The sequence below is a fragment of the Marmota marmota genome, unplaced genomic scaffold, assembly GCF_001458135.2.
Source record: "Marmota marmota marmota unplaced genomic scaffold, marMar, whole genome shotgun sequence".
Taxonomy (NCBI): Eukaryota; Metazoa; Chordata; class Mammalia; order Rodentia; family Sciuridae; genus Marmota; species Marmota marmota.
Genome location: NW_026000222.1, coordinates 15880100 through 15899602, shown reverse-complemented (window position 1 = coordinate 15899602; position 19503 = coordinate 15880100). Strand labels below are relative to the sequence as shown.

The following is a 19503-nucleotide window of genomic DNA, read 5'->3' as shown; positions in this document are numbered from 1 at the left end:
CATTCTGAAACTAGATCCTTTTTTTTTAAAACTAAAATTTAACTGTTTACAATGTATTCTTTTGGTAGAAGTATTTGGACATCTTATTCTTTGAATGGAGTTTTAGAAGTTAAGAAATTAAAACTAGAGCAATTATTGTTTCTATTTTTAACTCCTTTGTTTAAAACACAGACTAGTATCCGGGTGTGGAGGCAAGTGTGGAGGTGCATACCTGCAATCCCAGCAGCTGGGGGAGGCTGGTCACAAATTCAAGGCCAGTCTCAACAACTTTGTGAGGTCCTAAGCAATTTAGTGAGACCCTGACTAAAAGATAAAAATGTACTAGTATATAACTAGGCATAAGATAGTTTCTTTCTTGTTTTTTAACTAATTTATCTGAAATGATTTAATTTGCTTTTAGTACCTAAATTTTAGTTTTGAAACTAGTTACATAAAGAGTGAAGAACCAAAGAAGCAGCTTGTAGGTAAGAACAACAGTCAACTGACCGTGTATCTCCAGTGACCCCATCTCATCCCTATAATGTTTTGGTAGCATTCCACTGGGCCTCTGTGCCTCACGTACTGTTTCTGTGAATGAGTTCACAGTTTGCCAGATTAAACTAAACATGTTATAAGAACATCGTGAAAAGCAGAGGCCCTGGGATTAGGCACACTGGAATTCAACCCCAGCATGCAGGTGTATGAATTTGTAAACCTTTCCATTCCTTCTTAAGTCCCTTTTGAGATTTTGTGGGAGATACTTAATATACTGCCTAGCACATCACAGCCCTCTTAATAAATGGTAGTTATTAATCCTCGTTAAATAAAAGAGAGGACAAGCTAGTTATAATTTTTTTTTTTTTTACAGTGCTGGGGATGGAACCCAGGGTCTCACACAGGCTAGGCTACATCCCAAGACTAGGATTAAATATTTCTGTTACTAATTTTTTTTTAAATTTTAATATTTATTTAATTTATTTTTTTTTCGGCTGACACAACATCTTTGTATGTGGTGCTGAGGATCGAACCGGGCCGCACGCATGCCAGGAGAGCACGCTGTCGCTTGAGTCACATCCCCAACCCCTTCTGTCACTAATTTTGATGTTTATATAGTTAAGTGCAATTGTTGTCAGCAATATGGTTAACATTCTAGTCCAAAATGAAGAACACCAAGTCTGTTTTGTTCATGATGGCTCCACAGATCTTTTGAAAAGAGCCCTTGAAGAAATACAGCTTTTTCTAGAAACTGCTGGGTCATGGGAATCAGAGTATTCAAGATCATGGAGGCAAGGTCTGGCATGTTCCCTCACTATTGTAAACTGCCCTCTTAATGGCAAATAACATTCATAAGAATCTTCTTTGGAAGTTAGAGTTGATTGGAAGGACTACATTTAGAGATTGGTCATATTAATTTTGTATTCCCAAATTCTACGTACTAAACATTGATGTGTTTGTCATTTTCTGGGTTTGAAATTTCATTAATATATAAATCACTGTATTTCTACTTTCTTAAAATTAATGCCGACCTGGTGACAGTAGCACATGCCTATAATCCCAGCGAATCAGGAGGCTGAGACAGGAAGATCATAAGTTTGAGGCCAGCCTCAGCAACTTAGCAGAATCCTGACTCAAAAATAAAAAATAAAAGAAAGACTGGGGATATAACTCAGTGGTAAAGTGCTCCTGGGTTCAATCCCCAGTCCCAAAAAAGAAAATAAAAGTAATGCTAAAGGTTTTTGTAAAGGAGAGACTTGGTATTTTGTTTTATTTTAAGGAAAAAAATATTTTTTAAGTGCTGGAATTAAATGTAGGGCCTTGTACTTGCTAAGTACATGGTCTACCACTGAGCTTTATCCCTAGCCCCAAATGTTTTTGTTGTCAAATCTGTACAGTACACTGTTGTCAGTATGACCCAGTACCTTTGAAAAAAGCGTCTATATACTATATCTGTTTCATTGATATTCACGATTCATATCTTCCTTTCCTTTTATCAGTCCTGCACAGATGTGAAGACACAGCTTAGATGTCGGGCCCCAGCTTGGCTTCGGCGTCTGTGTGGGCAGCTGCTCTCAGAAAGGTTAATGAGACCCAGTGGTGTTCAGGCAGTAGTCCGGGGCATTTTGGAAGGAGCAGGCGGTAAGAAATAGCATGTTTCTCTTTCTTTGCTATCCATTTCCTTTTGAGTCAGATTTGAGGTGAATCACTGGCCTCTAGTCTTTGCCTTTAAAATCTGACTGAGGGTTGGAGGTGTAGTGTAGTGGGGAGCATTTGCCTAATATGTATGAGGCCCTGGGTTTGAACCCCCAGCACTGCAAAAAAAGAAAAGAAGTATTAGACTTTATCCAAGAGCATGCAGATTGGAGAGCTGCTACAAGAAAATTAGAACCCTGTATTTCTGAACTTTTTCCTTCTACTGGTGCATGTATGTATTGCTGTTATCTAGTAATATCTTGTTTTTTTCTCATATTTGACATTTTTGGTACTCTTCACTTTTTGTTTGTTTGTTTGCTTGTTTTGCAGTACTGGGGACTGAACTCAGGACCTCATGAATGCCAGGCAAGCCCTCTGCCATTGAGCTACATCCCCAGCCCTTTTTATTATATTTTATTTTTCAGATACATAGATTTATGAAAGCAGATACACATTCAAGGAAGAATGTGGGCTATCTCAAAGGAGAGATTTTTTTGAGAATAAAGTAAGAAGAACATATTTAAGAGAGAATGCAAGGCATTTCCAAAGGGAGAGAGCTGTTTTTTTATTTTGAAACAGTGTCTTATTAATTTGTTGAGTTTCCCCTAAAACTTGGAATCCTCTTTCCTCAGCTTCCTGAATTGCTGGGATAACAGTCCTGTGGCACTCCACCCAGAAGTGAATCTACATTTTATAAATTTGAAAAACTTATTAATAAACACCCAATCTTTTCAGCGCTTACACCCTTTGGTAGTGGATTGTTAAAGCCATTCTGTTAAGTCAGTGTTATCACTGCAACTTTCTTTTTTGGCTAAAGAAATAAATGTTTTTTTCCTCTTAATTACTGTCATGTTCCTTGCAAAGACCCTGATATTTGCTTTATGTGATTTTTCTTGTAGATTTTGGATTTATTTCATTTTCAAGATAAATTGACAGTACAGCAATTTCAAAGAGTCTCTACCACTACCTTTATAACTATGTCGAGAGAACAGCCACAACTGGCAGCAAAGTATTTGCTTCAGCCAATGTTAGCTCCTCTTCATCGATGTTTGAATACAGCAGGTAAAGGAGAATGTCTGGTGGTTAGGTGTCTCTCTAAAAGGCCTTCTTCAGGCTGGGGATGTGGCTCAAGTGGTAGCACGCTTGCCTGGCATGAGTGGGGCGCTGGGTTCAATCCTCAGCACCACATAAATGTAAAATAAAGAGGTTGTGGGCTGGGGTTGTGGCTCAGTGGTGGAGTGCTCACCTAGCATGCACAAGGCACCAGGTTCGATCCTCAGCACCATATAAATGTAAAATAAAGATATTGTGTCCACCTAAAGCTTAAGAATAAATATTTAAAAAAAAAAAGAGGTTGTGTCCACTGAAAACTAAAAAAGGCCTTCTTCAGTGGTTCAGACTTAAGTGATTTAGTTTTCCTTTTTTTCCCCTACAACTTTTTATTTTGAAAAATTCACAAAACTTCTAAAAAGTACATTGAACCACTCATATGCTTCACCAACTGTTCACATTTTGTTCACATTTGCTTCCTTCCTCTTTACACATGAATATAGTTTCTCTCAAAACTAATTTGAGAATTAGTTGTAGACATCATGACATACCCCCATAAATACTTAAGCATGTGTCTCTAAAGAAAAGTGTCAGTGTCTTTCATGACCACAATACTTGATGCCACTCAGGAAATTTAACACTGATAATACTATCAGTATTTTGTCCTGGACCTTGTTTATTTATTCAAGGAATATTTATTTGTGCCAAGCCTTCTTTGTGTGTTAAATTATATTTGCAACACCAGCTACATATGTTGTACATTCAATCTGTTGGTAACAATAGGGACTAGATAAGAATATAACTGATCTTGTAGAGGAAAGAGACCATGGTATGGGAGGTGGGGGGGGGTGGGAAATGCTGGGAAGTGATATTGGCCAAGTTATATTGTTATATTGTGTGCATATGTGAATACGTAACAACAAATCCCATCAGTATGTACCATACAATGCACCAATTAAAAAATGAGGGGACAAAAAGAAAAAAGAATATGACTGGTCTTACATAGTTTTATCATTGCCATTGGAGAAATAGTCTATAGAATAAGGTTTCTTAATTTTGTATTTCATTTTGTTATTACATTGTTAGGACTATGTGGTAATTATGATGGATGCCATATATTGGTTCCACTTGTTATTTTTGTTTTTAATTTTAATTGGTTTGACAACAGAATGCATTAAAATTCATTACACATATAGAGCACAATTTTTCATATCTCTGGTTGTACACAAAGTAGTCACATCCTTCGTGTCTTCATACATGTACTTAGAGTAATGATGACCATCTCATTCCACCGTCTTTCCTACCCCTATGCTCCCTCCTTTCCCCTCCCTCCCCTTTTCCCCTTTGCCCTATCTAGAGTTCATTTAATCCCCCCTGTCCCCTACCCCCTGCAGCATATAATGGATCAGCATCCTTAAGTCAGAGAAATCATTCAGCATTTGGCTTTTTGGGATTGGCTAATTTCACTTAGCATTATATTCTCCAGTTTCATCCATTTACCTGCAAATGTCATGATTTTATTCTCTTTTAATGTAGTATAATATTCTATTGTGTATATATACCGCATTTTTTTTATCCATTCATCTACTGAAGGGCATCTAGGTTGGTTCTACAGTTTAGCTATTATGAATTGTGCTGCTATAAACATTGATGTGGCTGTATCCCTGTAGTATGCTGTTTTTATGGTTCCATTTTCATCAGTTCTAATTTTTTTTACATTAAAAAAATTGGGGGGACTGGGGTTGTGGCTCAGCGGTAGAGCGCTTGCCTAGCACGTGCGAGGTGCTGGGTTCGATCCTCAGCACCACATAAAAATAAAAACAAATAAAAATAAAGTTATTGTGTCCAACTACAACTAAAAAAATAATTTTAAAAAAATTGGAGGGCCTGGAGTTGTGGCTCAGTGGTAGAGCACTTGCCTGGCATGTGTGAGGCCCTGGGTTCAATCCTCAGCACCACATATAAATAAATAAAATAAAAGATCCATTGAAAACTAAAAAAAGATTTTAAAAAATTGGGCGGGGGGGCTGGAGATGAACTTTAGTGTAGAGCACTTACTATGCATGTTTGAGGCCCTGGGTTCAATCCCCAGCACTGTAATTAGCAAACATCTTCTATTTTGGAAATCTTTTTTCGCCTTTTAACTATTTTGATATCCAGATGCATTTCACAATTGCTGTTCATCTGAAAGCAATCACGATGTTGTCTTTGCCTACATGAGCATCAATGCTTGTAGAATGGATGTCAGTGATTTGGAAAAAAAATTGTGAAGATAGTAGTAAAATGGAGGATTCAGGATTTATTCATTCATTCATTCAGTACTAGGGATTGAACCCAGGGGCACTCTACCACTGAGCTATACCCTTAGCCCTTTTTAAATTTTTATTGTGAGACAGCGTCTTGCTAAGTTGTAAAGGCTGGCCTTGAATTTATGATTCTCCTGCCTCAGCCTCCTGAAACACTGGATTTACAGCCATGAACCACTGTACCTGGCTCAAATGTTTTAAAATAGAGCCAGGCCTGGTGGAACCTTCCTTAGTCCCAGCAACTCCAGAGACTGAGGCAGGAGGATTGCAAGTTCAAGGAAAGCCTCTTCAATTTAGTGAGACCCTGTCTCAAAATAAAAACTGAAAAAGGGCTTGGGGTGTGGCTCAGTAGTAGACTGCCCCTGGGTTCAATCCCTAGTTCCAAAAAAAAAAAAAAAAAAAGCTGTTTAAAGGAAAATCTTTGAACACATAATTAGAGTGATTGTATAATAAACTCCTGTGTGCCTGTCACCTGTATACAACTATTCAACTCTCTGCCATTTTCATTTCATTTAATCCCCAATTTTTCATTCAATAAATTTTAAAATTAAAATTATGATATGAAATAATAAGTTAACTGACAGTTTTTCTTTCTTAGTGATACATAAAATAGCAATGCATATTTATAAACAGCAGCATAGATTCCATGAAATGTTATATATGAATAATATATTGTACAATGGTAACCATGTTGATTTTCAGATCTTAGCTGTTAATTAGTTAGCCATCTTTCTTTCTTTTTTTCTTTTACATTTTGTTTATTTTTTTTTTCACAGTTTTATTAGTGTATTAGAGTTGTACATAATGTTGGGATTTGTTGTTACATATTCATACATGCATACAATATAACAACATAATTTTGCCAATATCACTTCTCAGCATTTCCTCCCTCATTCCCCACCTCTCATCTTCTTGTCTCTTTCCTCTACTGATCTCCCTTTGATTTTCATTTTATTATTTTTTAATTTTTATTTTTAGTTTAATGTATTTTAATAGAAAACAGGAACAGCATAGAAGACAGACAACATTAAAAACGTACTTGGGTCAACATACCTTATATATAATCAGAGATATGATAAATTATTGTATAATGGTGTATTAAGAATCGTAATGCAAAATAAATAAATAAATAGGAAAAAAAACTTACTAGGGACTGGGTGTGGCTCAGCGGTAGAGCACTTGCCTAGCACGTGCGAGACACTGGGTTTGAGCCTCAGCACCACATAAAAATAAGTAAAATAAAGGTATTGTGTCCAACTACAACTAAAAAAAAAAAAGTTATAAAAAACCCATGTACTTGCATGTAGGACAACTCCGTTAGAAAAGTATAGTGAGTGGATGGGATCTACTGTATGATAAAAATGCTACAAACACCATTTAGTTGCCGCCAATCAGAAATTTACTTGTTGAAAAAAATTCAAATGCCAGCATTGTCCAGAAAAATTTAACAGTTTTATTTATAATTGTTATAAACTTGAACTGCTGAAACTTTGTTCACTGACATTTTAACTTGCCTAATGTTTTTATAGTAAAAATTTATAGTAAAATTTATATTAAAAATTTATAGTAAAACTTCACACACAAATGAAAATGGAAAAACGGCCAGTACCTGATTTCTGTCCCCTCTTTTTCCACTCACAGTCATATACTTAAGTACCTTTTGACCCCATGGGAAAAAAATATCTATCGTTCAGAACTACCAATAGCAAGAAGAAGAGAAAAAAATTTTTTGAGAATGAAATGTTTCCTTCCATAGTGAACTCTTTTTTTTTTTGGTACTGGAATTGAACTCAGGGGCACTCGACCACTGAGACACATCCCCAGACCTATTTTGTATTTTATTTAGAGACAGGGTCTCACTGTTGCTTAGTACCTCACCCTTGCTGAGGCTGGGTTTGAACTTGCGATCCTCCTGCCTCAGCCTCCCAAGCTGCACCACCATTCCTGGCTCATCATGTGAATTCTCCAGTACATTCTCCACATATTCAGCGTGTTGGTTGGATGTCTTTTCTCATAATTGTTACACATTTGGCTTGGATAGCACACAGGGTTGGTCTCTTCAAAAAGACCCAGATAGGCCTCACCTGCCTCCTGCAAAGCACCAATAGCTGCGCTCTGGAAGCGCAAATCTGTTTTGAAGTCCTGAGCAATTTCTTGCACCAGACGCTGGAAGGGGAGCTTGCTTATCAGAAGTTCAGTGGACTTACTGCAATTACTTCTGTAATCGCAGTGCAGCGGCTGTTGTGAACACAATTGCACCCTTTAATTTTCTATGGGATCCCTAACCCTCCTACCTTTCTTTTCTTTTTTCCTCTGTAGCTTCTGCATATAAGAGAAAACACATGACCCTTCACCTTCTGAGTTTGACTTATTTCTCTTAACATAAATGGTCTCCAGTCCCATACATTTTCCTGCAAATGACATAATTCATTTTTCTTTATGACCGAATAAAACTCCATCTTGTTTGTACATCACATTTTTTTTATCCATTCTTCCATTGATGGACACCTAGGCTGATAGTTTGACTGTTTTTAATTGTGCTGCTATATATATGGGTATGCATGTACCCTTATAGTATGATGAGTTTAATTCTTTTTTTTTTTTTTGTGGTGTTGGGGATTGAACCCACGACCTTGTGCATGTAAGGCAAGCACTCTACCAGCTAAGCTATATCCCCAGCCCAGTGATTTTAATTCTTTAGGATAAATACTGAGGAGTAGTATAGCTGGGTCATGTGGTGATTAGTGGTTGTACTAATTTACAGTTTCTCCAACAGTGTAAAAGTGTGAACATCTTTGTAGTAAAACTATCTCCTATTAGTGCTTCAGTGAGGCACTGAGTGTGGATAATTTTGTTTGTTTTCTAGAGGTTCCAGAGAATGATATAGTACCAGGAACCATTTTGGTGTCAGAAGAAGAACTTAGTAGATGTATTGAAGATGTGTTTAAGGTTGGTAATTCAAGTCACTAATATTTTTAGCTTGTATTTTTACTTATTCTTTTATTTTTATTTTATTTATTTACTTATTTTTGTGGTGGTACTGGGAATTGAACCCAGGGGACCTCATGCTCACCAGGCAAGTGTTCTACCACTAAGCTGTATTCCCAGCTCTTAAATAATTTTGCCTTTATTTTATTTTACTTTTTGTACCAGGAATTGAACCCAGAGGTACTTAACCACTAGGCTACATTCCAGCCCTTTATATTTTTTATTTTTATAGACAGGGAATCACTAAGTTGGTTAGGGCCTTGCAAAGTTGTTGAGGCCAGCTTTGAATTTGTGATCCTTCTGCCTCAGTCTCTGGAGCCACTGGGATTATAGGTATGTACCACGGCACCTGGCAATTTTGCCTTTTATTACATACTTTAAGAATTGGAGTGTCTAGCAGGGTGTGGTGGCACACACCTGTAATCCCAGCAATTCACGAGGCTGAGGCAGGAGGGTTGCAAATTCAAGGCCAGCCTAAGCAATTTAGTGAGACCCTATTTCAAAAATAAAAAAATAAAGCTGAGCACAGTGGTGCACTCCTGTAATCCCAGGTGCTTGGGAGCCTGAGGCAGGAGGATCATGAGTTCAAAGCCAGCCTCAGCAACTTTGTGAGGCACTTAGCAACTCAGCAAGGCTTTTTCTCTAAATAAAATACAAAATAGGGCTGGGGATGTGTCTTAGTGGTTGAGTGCCCCTGAGTTCAATTCCCAGTACCTCGTGCACCCCCCCCCCCTAAAATATGTCTTGATGAAAAGGACAGAAGCATTTTTCAGCACCATAGGTTTCCTAAAAGTATGATAATATTGAATCTACTTTATAATTTTTGATAGTAATCTATCATAGAGAAGTAGTTCTATATAAATGAATCCTGAAAATGACTACCTAAATATATAACAAAAATGAAAAATATATAAATTGTATGTTTGCTATGATTGCAGCCTTATAAATATATATGAGAGATATTTTCAGACAAACACAAAATGCATGGTGTTAGGGCCAGATGGAGTTGGGATAAATATTCTTCTTTAAAGTTTATTTCAATAAATTTATAATATTTTACTTTTGAAAATATTTACAACTTTCAAAATTTTATTCCAAGTTAAAAAGTACAGTTGCTTTGGAAAATAGTTTGGCATTTCCTCAAAAAGTTGAACACAGAGTTATCATATGACCCAGCAATTCCACTCTTAGGTATATACCCAAAGAAAATGAAATATGTTCACACAAAAACCTGTATGTGAATGTTCATAGCAGCATTATTATAAAAACTAAAATGTGGACACAACCCATGTGTCTGTCACCTAATAAATGGATAAACATATGCGCTATGTCAGTGCAGTAGAACAGCTCTCAGTCATGAACAGAAATGAAGTATGTATATGTACTTGAACATGGGTGAATGTTAAGAAATTATGTGAAGTAAAAAAGCCAGACACAGAAAATCACATATTATATATAATTCCATTTGTATGAAATGTCCAGATAGGCTAATTCACATAGAAATAAAATAGATTAGTGATTGCTAGACACTTAGGATAGAGATGAGGAATTGGGAGTGACTGCTAATGAATACAGTGATATTTTCTTTTCTTTTCTCTCTCTCTTTTTTTTTCTTTTTTTGGTAATACTAGAGATTGAACCCAGAGGCACTTAGCTATATTCCCAATCCTTTTTTATTTTTTATTTTATTTATTTTTTATTTTGAGACAGGGTCTTTCTAAATTTTCCTGGCTGGTTTGGAACTTTAGATCTGAGCATGGTGGCACATACCTGTCATTCTAGCTACTTGGGAGGCTGAGGCAGGATGATTGCATGTTGAAGGCCAGCCTTGGCAACTTAGTAAGACCTCATCTTAAAATAAAAATAAAAAGGACTAGGGATGTAGTTCAGTGGTAGAGCATTTTCTTATGATGCCTGAGGCCCTGGGTTTGNAGAGAGAGAGAGAGAGATTTGGAAATAAATGCTGCCATTTATCCTTTTTGTTCCCTAAAGCAGGGAACCCCTCCTAGCTCAATGAACATTTTGGTGCATTTAAAGCCTCCTAGAGAGGCAAGCAGATCATTAGTCTGCTGTAGATACTGGATTAGATACTAGAAATTGGTATTGTGAAACCAGGAGGGTGTAGAGGGTAATTATTCTTTCTACAAGGTTTTGGCAGCCCAGCTACAGTTGGAAAACAGAGGGAATGTGTATATTGGAGGGAAATAGTAAACATTGTGTAAACTTTAGCAATAAGAGATGTGTTGTCTTCGTTAACTTTCTGCTAATACTAAATTATAGAGTACTGCTCAAAGGCAGGAAATAAGGAGAACATCTGCGATGGGTTCATTGATTCAGTCTCTCAGTGGGAAATGAGGGTATTTAGTCTGAGAGATGTTTTGGGGAACATTTCCTGCTCTGTTTTTCTTCTTGTTGATACTTATTGAGATAAAAATTCACAAAACATATATTCCACCCATTTCAAGCATGCAGTTCATTTTTTAAATTTATTCATAGGATTGTACAATCATCACTACAATCAAATTTTAGAATATTTTTGTCCTCCCTAAAATAAACCCCATATCCTTTAACTGTCATTCTCTACTCTGTCTACACTGCTCTAGCCATAGGTAATCGCTAATGTACTGTTTTGTCTCTATCGCTTTGCCTGTTTCATGCATCTCATGCATAAGGAATCTTAACAGTCTGCATTCTTAGCATGGTATTTTTGAGGTTCATCCATATTGCAGCATTCCTTCTTTTTTCCTTATTGTGTTTATTGTATGGGTATACCATATTTTCTTTATACAGTCCTCTGTTGATGGACTATTTGGGTTTTTACAAATAATACTGCTGAAAACATTTGTGTACCAGTAATTTTGTGTATGTGTATTTATTTATTCATTCTTCTGTTGATAGATTTTGAATTGTTTCTACCATTTAGCCCTTATGAATAATACTGCTATAAATATTGATGTACAGTGTAGTATATGTATATTCTTATTTCTCTCTAGGTACACATACACTTCCCTAGGTGTGGACTTGCTAGATCATGTGGTGATCCTGTTTACCTTTTGAGGACTTGCCGAACTGGTTGCCCAAGGGGGGCAACATTTTACATTCTTACTAGCAATCTATTCAGGCTCTAAGTCCACATCCTGGCCAATTCTTGTTATTACCTATCTTTTTGCATAATCCTCCTAATTGGTAAAAAGTAGCATCTTACTATGGCTTTTATTTATATTTCCCTAATGGCTAATTATATTTAATAGTTTTTCATATGCTTATTGGTTATTTGCATGTTTGGAGAAATGTCTATTAGGATCCATTGTTCTCTCCCCTACCCAGTCCCCCACCCCATTCCTTTGGTATGGGATTGAACCCAGGGGCACTTTGTCCCTGAGCTACATCCTCAGTCCCCCTTTGTTTTTAATTTTTTTTCTTTTTAATTTTTTTAATGTTTATTTAGTTGTAGATGAACACACAGTATATTTATTTATTTTTATGTGGTGCTAAGTACCTTACACATAGGAGGCAAGCACTTTACCACTGAGCTATAGCCTCAGCTCCTTTTCTTTTTGAGACAGGGTCTTGCTAAATTGCTGAGATTGGCCTTGAAATTGAGATCCTCCTGCCTTAGCCTCCTGAGTTGCTGGGATTAACAAACATCTACTACCATGCCCAATTCCTTTGTTCACTTTTATTTATTTATTTATTTACTTTTTGGTATCAGGAATTGAACTCAGGAGTGCTTAACCATTGAGCCATATCCCCAGCCATTGTTTAATATTTTATCTAGAGGCAGGGTCTTGCTGAGTTGTTTAGTCCCTTGCTAAGTTGTTGAGGCTGGCTTTGAACTCACGATCCTCCTGCCTCAATCTCCCAAGCTGCTGGGATTACAGGCCTACCCCACCATGTTCTGCTCCTTTGTTCATTTTTAGATTGAGTTATTTGTTTTTTATTATTGATAGGTTGAGGACTCCTGGCTCACCAATAGCTCTCTCCTTACCAGCCTCCTCCCCATCTCTATAGTTTTGATCCTTCTTCACTCTTCTTCTGAGTGAGGAGTGTTTGAGTTCATTTGGGAATTTACTTTGGAGTTTCAGGTCTGTTTTGACTTGGTGCCTCACTTGGCATTTCCAGTTTGACATCCTGGGTCACGTGTTATCACAGCCACCATCCAGCTCTAACTGCAGAGCACCTCTGTCCTCAGAGCAAGTTCTATTTTTACTTTTACACAGTTCTGATCATATTGGTTATCTGATTTATAAAATAATTGTTTTTTGGTGCTAAGGATTAAACCCAGGGGCTCACTCTGCTAAACAAACATTCTACCATGGGACTACCCCCCAGCCCTTTAAAAAATTTTTTTAGTTGTAGATGGACACAATACCTTTATTTATTTTTTTATGTGGTGCTGAGGATCGAACCTAGTGCCTAACATGTGTGTCTGCCTGCTCTACCACTGAACTACAATCCCAGCCCATCCTTTTTATTCTTTATTTTGAGTCAGGATCTTGCTAAGTTCCTAGACTGGCCTTGAAATTTCAATCCTTCTGCCTCAATCTCCCTAGTAGCTGGGATTACAGTTTTGTGCTACTATGCTTGTCAGAATTAGAAATAACAAGTTAGAAATTAAGACACAATGACAAAAGAATGCCAGTAGAGAAGAACAAGAAAGGACATAGAAAAACTACTCAAAAGAGCATAATAATTAGAAAAGCAAAGTATGTTATGGCTGATATGTTCAGTGTTCTTTGTTTAGAAGATAGAGACTGCATTCCAGAAATATTTTGTTCCAAAAGCATTAAAATTTAAATACATATTGGTATTTAAAGAAATAAACTATAACTCTCTCAATGAAAAAAAAAATTTCAATCCATGTGATTGAACCCAGGGCCTAGTGCATTTTAAGCAAGTGCTGTACCACTGAGCAGCAACCACAGCACTCTGAATGAAAATTTTATAGTAGGAACAATGACAAGGGAAGACCTTTTCACACATGAATCCTTCACATGCATGAGATAGCAGAACAGTATGGTTATGATAGCTCAGGTGGGCCAGGTAGAAAGTTGTCTATATATATGCATGTGCTCATTAAATTGAATTGAAAACTTGGCATAGCCACTTATATACTTCATCTGCATTAGTAGTATTTCTATATAGTCTGTGCCTAATGTCTGGTAAAATTATTTAAGCCAAAAGGGGGCTATGTAGCTCAAATAACTTAGTTCAGTGGCTTCTCATTCCTTGTCCTAACTTTGAGTGTCTGAGGCTCAGTTCCTCTAATGCTTAAATTCTTCATTCTCCTTGGTATGAGAGGGAGTAAGGGGGTGCTTCTTTGCCTAGGGAGGTGAAGAGAGGCCTAGATTGCACAGAGTTCAGTTTGAGGTAGGACAAGGTAAGAGAATTCCAGTTCTTTTCCTGCAGTTTTTCTTGTCTTCGTCTTCATCTTCCTCTTTTTTTTTTTTTTTTTGTGGTGCTTGGGATTGAACCAAGGTCCTTGCACTTGTGAGGCGAGTACAATCTCCAGCCTTGCAATTTTTTTTTTTTTTTTTTGGTTCTTTTTAGTTATACATTATAGTAGAATCCATGTTGATATAATTATACATGCAATTCTTTTTATTTTGGACATTTTCTTGCTCTTCAGGGGACGGGCCACCATCTCATGCGGGGTAAAATATTTCCTTTTATTCTTCACAATACTTGCCTGAAGCTTCCTAAAAGCAAGAGAAATGTCAGGATAGGAAAGACTAGAAAGTATTTAATTAGTTTATTTTGTACATTCTCATTTCCATTTTATCTCTCTGTTTCCAAATTCAGGACTTTTCACTTTAATTATCCAAGTCTTTTTTTCCCATCTAATCTAATGAATTTATAATTAAAGTTACTTTGTCAGATGGGGCATTTGACTCTTCTTTCTGATTTTTAATTAGTTTTACAGAGTAAGATAGAATAATATAGAATCTTAGAAACGGAAGGAACTTTAAAAATAATTTAGTATAACTCCTTACTTAAAAAAACAATTTTACAATTGCCCCTTAGTGTTCCTCATGGGATTTGTTCCAGCACCCTAAGGATACCAAAATCCAAGGATGCTCAAGTCCCTTATATAAAATTGGGTAGTATTTTAATGTTTATGCACATCCACCCATATACTTTAAATGATCACAATGTTAATTATAATATCTAATACAATGTAAATGCTACATATATAGTTTTTTAATATTTGTTCAGGGATAATGATAAGGAGAAAACATCTACATGTTCCATACAGAGACAGTTTTTTTCCGCAAACATTTTCAGTCATGATTGGTTGAAGCTGAATGTGGAATTTGTGGAGACTGAAGGCTTACTGTATATTTAAAAGCAGTTTTAGGGGCTTGGAATGTAGCTTAGTGGTAGAACATTTGCCAACCCCCAGCACCACAAAAAAGAAGAAGGGTTTTAGGTTTATAGGAAAATGAAGATGAAAATACAGAGTTCTATCAACCTCCTGCTCCCAGACGGTCTCCCCTACTAGCAACATCCTACACTAGAGTAGTACATTTGTTACAACTGATGAACCTACATTGATATATCAGCATCACCCAAAGTCTGCAGTTTACATTAGGATTCATTTTTGGTATTGTACCTTTCATGGGTTTTGATAAATTAACTCTCATTTTATAGTAAATGAAACAAAATCAAATATTGTTTGAAGTGACTAGTTATAAATCTTATAGATTGTGAATGGTGGAGCTGATTTGGAAATCAATTTCTCCTTCTCACTATCTCTTTCAGTGTTCAGAAAACATTATATTTTGGCACTTGGTACGAATTTAGAAGTGCAAAAGGCTTTATAGCAAAAAGTTAGTCTCCTCACCTTAGCCATTCTTTAAACGCAGTTCTTTCTAAAAATTTCTATCTATAATTGAAGTGATCTTGTATTTCAAGCAAAGAACTAAAAGAAGTACCCTTCATATCTGTAGGAGTTACACATATTCGATTTTCTAAAAGCTGCATCTCAGGGCGGGGGATGTGGCTCAAGCGGTAGCGAGCTCTCCTGGCATGCGTGTGGCCTGGATTCGATCCTCAGCACCACATACAAACAAAGATGTTGTGTCCACTTAAAACTAAAAAAAAATATATATATATATATATATATATATATTAAAAAAATTCTCTCTCTCTCTCTCCCCCGCCCCTTAAAAAAAATTAAAAAATAAAATAAAAGCTGCATCTCAGAATCTGTGGTATGGTATAGGAAAAGTATTAGGGTCTTTGAATCAGACATATCTAGATTGGAATCTTACCTTTTATTTATTTATTTATTTTGTACTGGGGATTGTACCAGGAGCACTTAACCACACAGCCACATCCCCAGCCCTTTTTTTTATATTTTATTTTGAGACAAGGTCATGCTAAGTTGCTTAGAGCCTCACTAAATTGCTGAGGCTAGCCTTGAACTTGTGATCCTCCTGCTTTAGCCTCCCAAACTACTGAGATTACAGGCATGCACTACCACACCTGGCTGGAATCTGTCTTGAAGGTAGACTATCCATGTGATTTTTGGTAATTTTGGGGGGGAGGGGTGTTGGGGGGTACCAGGGATTGAACTCAGGGGCACTCAACCATTGAACCACATCCCCAGCCCTATTTTGTATTTTATTTAAAGACAGGGTCTCACTGAGTTGCTTAGTGCCTCCCCATTCCTGAGGCTGTCTTTGAACTCATGATCCTCCTATCTGAGCCTCCCAAGTCCCTGGGATTGCAGGCATGTGCCACCATGCCTGGCAACTTTTGGTAACTTATTTAACACTTCAGTTGTGGAGATGAACTAAGGTAACTTTTGGTGATTCATAACATACTGTAGCTCATAAGTGCTCAAAAACTGTCAGTTCCTTTTTGGCTCAGGGAAACGCTTTAAAAAAAAAAAAGACAATTTTATGCAATATGTTCTGAAAGCATGCACAGTGCAAAATACTTTCTATATTAGGTAACTTGCCTTGTTCTTTTTCTTCTCACATGTCTTAATTAAACTCCACAAGTGTGTTAGAAGTTCTGGAACACTACTATCAAAAGGATCACTGTAATGTTATAGAAGGCAGTATTTGACTAGTTTAATAGGGATAAAATCAAGTTTCAGCCTGTACAGAATTTCACTGTTAGGTTTATTCAGAATCAAGCAGACTAAATACTATCAAGTTTGTATTTCCACACATATACATCTCTATAAAAGATGAAAGCATACATTAAGAAAACAATTCCATTTATTGTAGTATTAAAATGTAGGAATAAATCAAACATTTGCATGGGCTGTGCATTTTACAAAATACTTGAATATGAATTATCTTAATTGGTCCTTATACCCAAAGCATAAAATCTACATTGTAATGAGAAAACTGAGACTGAGAGATTTAAGAATATGGTCCATGTTTTACTCACTCAGTGTAGGATTTGGGTCAGTCACATAGGTGGCAGAGGTAAAATTCACCCAAGTGTTCTAACTCCAACTTCCTGGTGCTCTTTCAGTGGATAGCAGTTTCTGTGCTTAACAATGTAATAGGAGTCTCTGAAATGAGAAGTGGGGCATGTGAGGCTGCCTTCCATTTGTTTTATTTTGTTTGCTCTAAAACAGAAACACATTTTTTTTCCCTCTTAAAAGAATTTAAATTTTTAGTAATTCTTCATCAGCTACGCGACCAGCATGCTAGCTTCATAATAGAGGTTCGAAAGCTTAAAAATTAACTAGTGAGTTTTAAAATTAAAGAGACATAACTCTCGTTACCTTATTTGCCCAGGTCAGAGACGGCTCCTCCTAGCTCCTGCCTCCAGCCACCTAATGGGGTGGTGAGGTTAACAGGAGAGGCCAGCGAGAGAGAGGGAACATGCCAGGGGGTGAGCTTTTATTTGGGAACAAAAAATTCAAGGGAAAATTCCATCCAATGAAGGTCGAGGGGGGCAGCATTCCAAGGTCAGGGTCGGTGATTGGTCTTCGATCAGTGGTCAGGCACACCCCCACACGGACAGCCCTCGAACCTGGTACAGGGTGGGGAAGGCTCTGACACCGCTGTGTCTAAGCGCCTCTCACCCAGCCAGGAAGATAACTCAAATCACATTCGAGAATGGCTTCCCACACTTCCAGAGAAGTTTCAATCTCCAGATATTAACTATAGATGAATCAGCCTATATAAAATCCAGCCTCTTTTGTTCATTCTTTTTGCCCTTCCACAGCTGAAGTTCTGTGATTCTGTTCAGTTAATTACCACTGATTGAATAGTCTCTATCTACAGCTTTGAAAAAAAAAAAAAAGAAAATACATAGGGCCTTATAACATCCCCCTAAATTAGAGATTTTTTTTTAGGGTTTATGGTTAATTAATTTAATCTTTATCCAAATAAGAACAGAGAAGTGTCTTACAAATGTGCCTAATTATTAGAAAAGAGGTTGCTTTTAATGTGTCTTTGAACCTGGCTATAATATCTATACTTATGCTTTCCCTGCTCTCTGTTTTTTTTTTTTTTTTTTTTTTTAAGAAAATAAACAGTAAGCCTCTTTGTTCATTAATTCTTTGATTCAGTCAGTCTTAAGAATATTGAGTACCTACAGAATGCCAGATGCCTTGCCAGGTTTACGAATGCAGAAGTCAGATCCACCACAGCCTTCAAAGAGCTCCTGGTTAAGTAGACAAGGAGTGACAATAGTTTGTAGTCCATAGTAAAGAATATCCAGAAATAAGAATATCTCTTGTCATAGAGCAGTCCTTTGAGCTTAGATGAAAGGTTGTAAGGCTCAACCACAGATGCCTTATCTTACGGCTGGATCTGTGAACAAAAGCTGAGTTCCAGAAAGGAATGTGGAAATCCCCCAGAAAGGAACAAAGAAATCCCCAGACTGTCACTGGGATCATTGGTACCAGTCTGTTTCCTTGTCTAATCTGCTCTGAGCTATTATGATTTTCATAGATCTATACTGGCCTCTTATTGTACCCCTCAGCTCTTCCTACATGTTTATACTAGAAAAACCACAGGTAGATACAAAAGTTCATCTTTCCTTCAAAGCAACCTTTCACTGTACCTCTGAAATGCTTTTTCATTTCAAACAATTGAAAACTACTTTTGAATCTCTCTCCTCCTTCCTTGCTTAGGCTTTCCCATCTTAGTTTTTTTTTTTTTTTTTTTTGGTGTTCCCAGTTGTATAAATACCTTGAGTAATCAGAAGTCCTTTCAACTACACAGGATTTCATTTTCCTTTTTTTTTTGGCAGTGCTAGGGATCTAACCCAGGGCCTGTCACATCTAGGCAAGTGTTTTACTACTGAGCTACATACATCTTCAGACCAGGATTTCACCTTTAAAAAGTACTAACTTCAGGATTGGTAGAGCAGAAAGTATGTGAGGTAGGGTTAAACATTTGTTCTATCTCAGTCAGGTTGAAGGTTCAAATGTTTCAACTTTATCTGTAAAGATGGTTCATTTTTCTTTTAAATTTTTTTAGTTGTAGGTGGACACAATACTTTTATTTTTATTTATTTATTTTTATATGGTGCCAAAGATCCAACCTGGTACCTCACATATGCTAAGCAAGTGCTCTACTGCTAAGCTACCACCGCAGCCCAAGATGGTTTATTTTTGTCAACTAGTTTTATCTCTTAAGACTGCCAATTTGCAGTCAAGTCAGAGAATAATAGATTAGATTTGAGTGAGGTCTTAAAGCTTGATTAATCCTATCCCCTCATTTTATAGATAGGGAAGCAGATCCAAGAGAGGTCAATTGATTTGTGTTAAGTAACACAACTGGTTAGTGGAAGTATTTACAAATGACTCTACATGATATATGCCCAACAGTTATACCACTGGAAAAGGAAACTTCCATTGATATGCTTCTTAGGATATTTCACCACAGGTAGAAACTATTCATGGAGTATTGGATTGCATTTTAGAACTGAATTCTCATCCCACTTTGCCTCCAGCCTGAGAAGGGAAGACACCCCCCCCCTCCCACCATGATCACTAGAAAGATACTACCAT

General features: G+C 36.9%; 1 protein-coding gene and 1 long non-coding RNA gene across 2 annotated transcripts in view; one reads left to right on the top strand and one right to left on the bottom strand.

Moving 5' to 3' along the window:
* Window positions 1-19503, top strand: part of Tango6 (transport and golgi organization 6 homolog) — a 168574-nt gene that overhangs the window by 8427 nt on the left and 140644 nt on the right. Inside the window, exons 4-7 of the mRNA XM_048792418.1 lie at window positions 1974-2125; window positions 2905-2919; window positions 3074-3231; window positions 8392-8474. Coding sequence (XP_048648375.1) covers window positions 1974-2125; window positions 2905-2919; window positions 3074-3231; window positions 8392-8474 — 408 coding nt within the window. The remainder of the gene's footprint in view (window positions 1-1973; window positions 2126-2904; window positions 2920-3073; window positions 3232-8391; window positions 8475-19503) is intronic.
* On the bottom strand, window positions 12961-17453 carry LOC125613103. Its single transcript, XR_007343597.1, has 3 exons — window positions 17263-17453; window positions 16920-17046; window positions 12961-14212 (listed from the first exon to the last, which is right to left on the bottom strand). It is a non-coding gene; the product is annotated as an uncharacterized LOC125613103 (long non-coding RNA).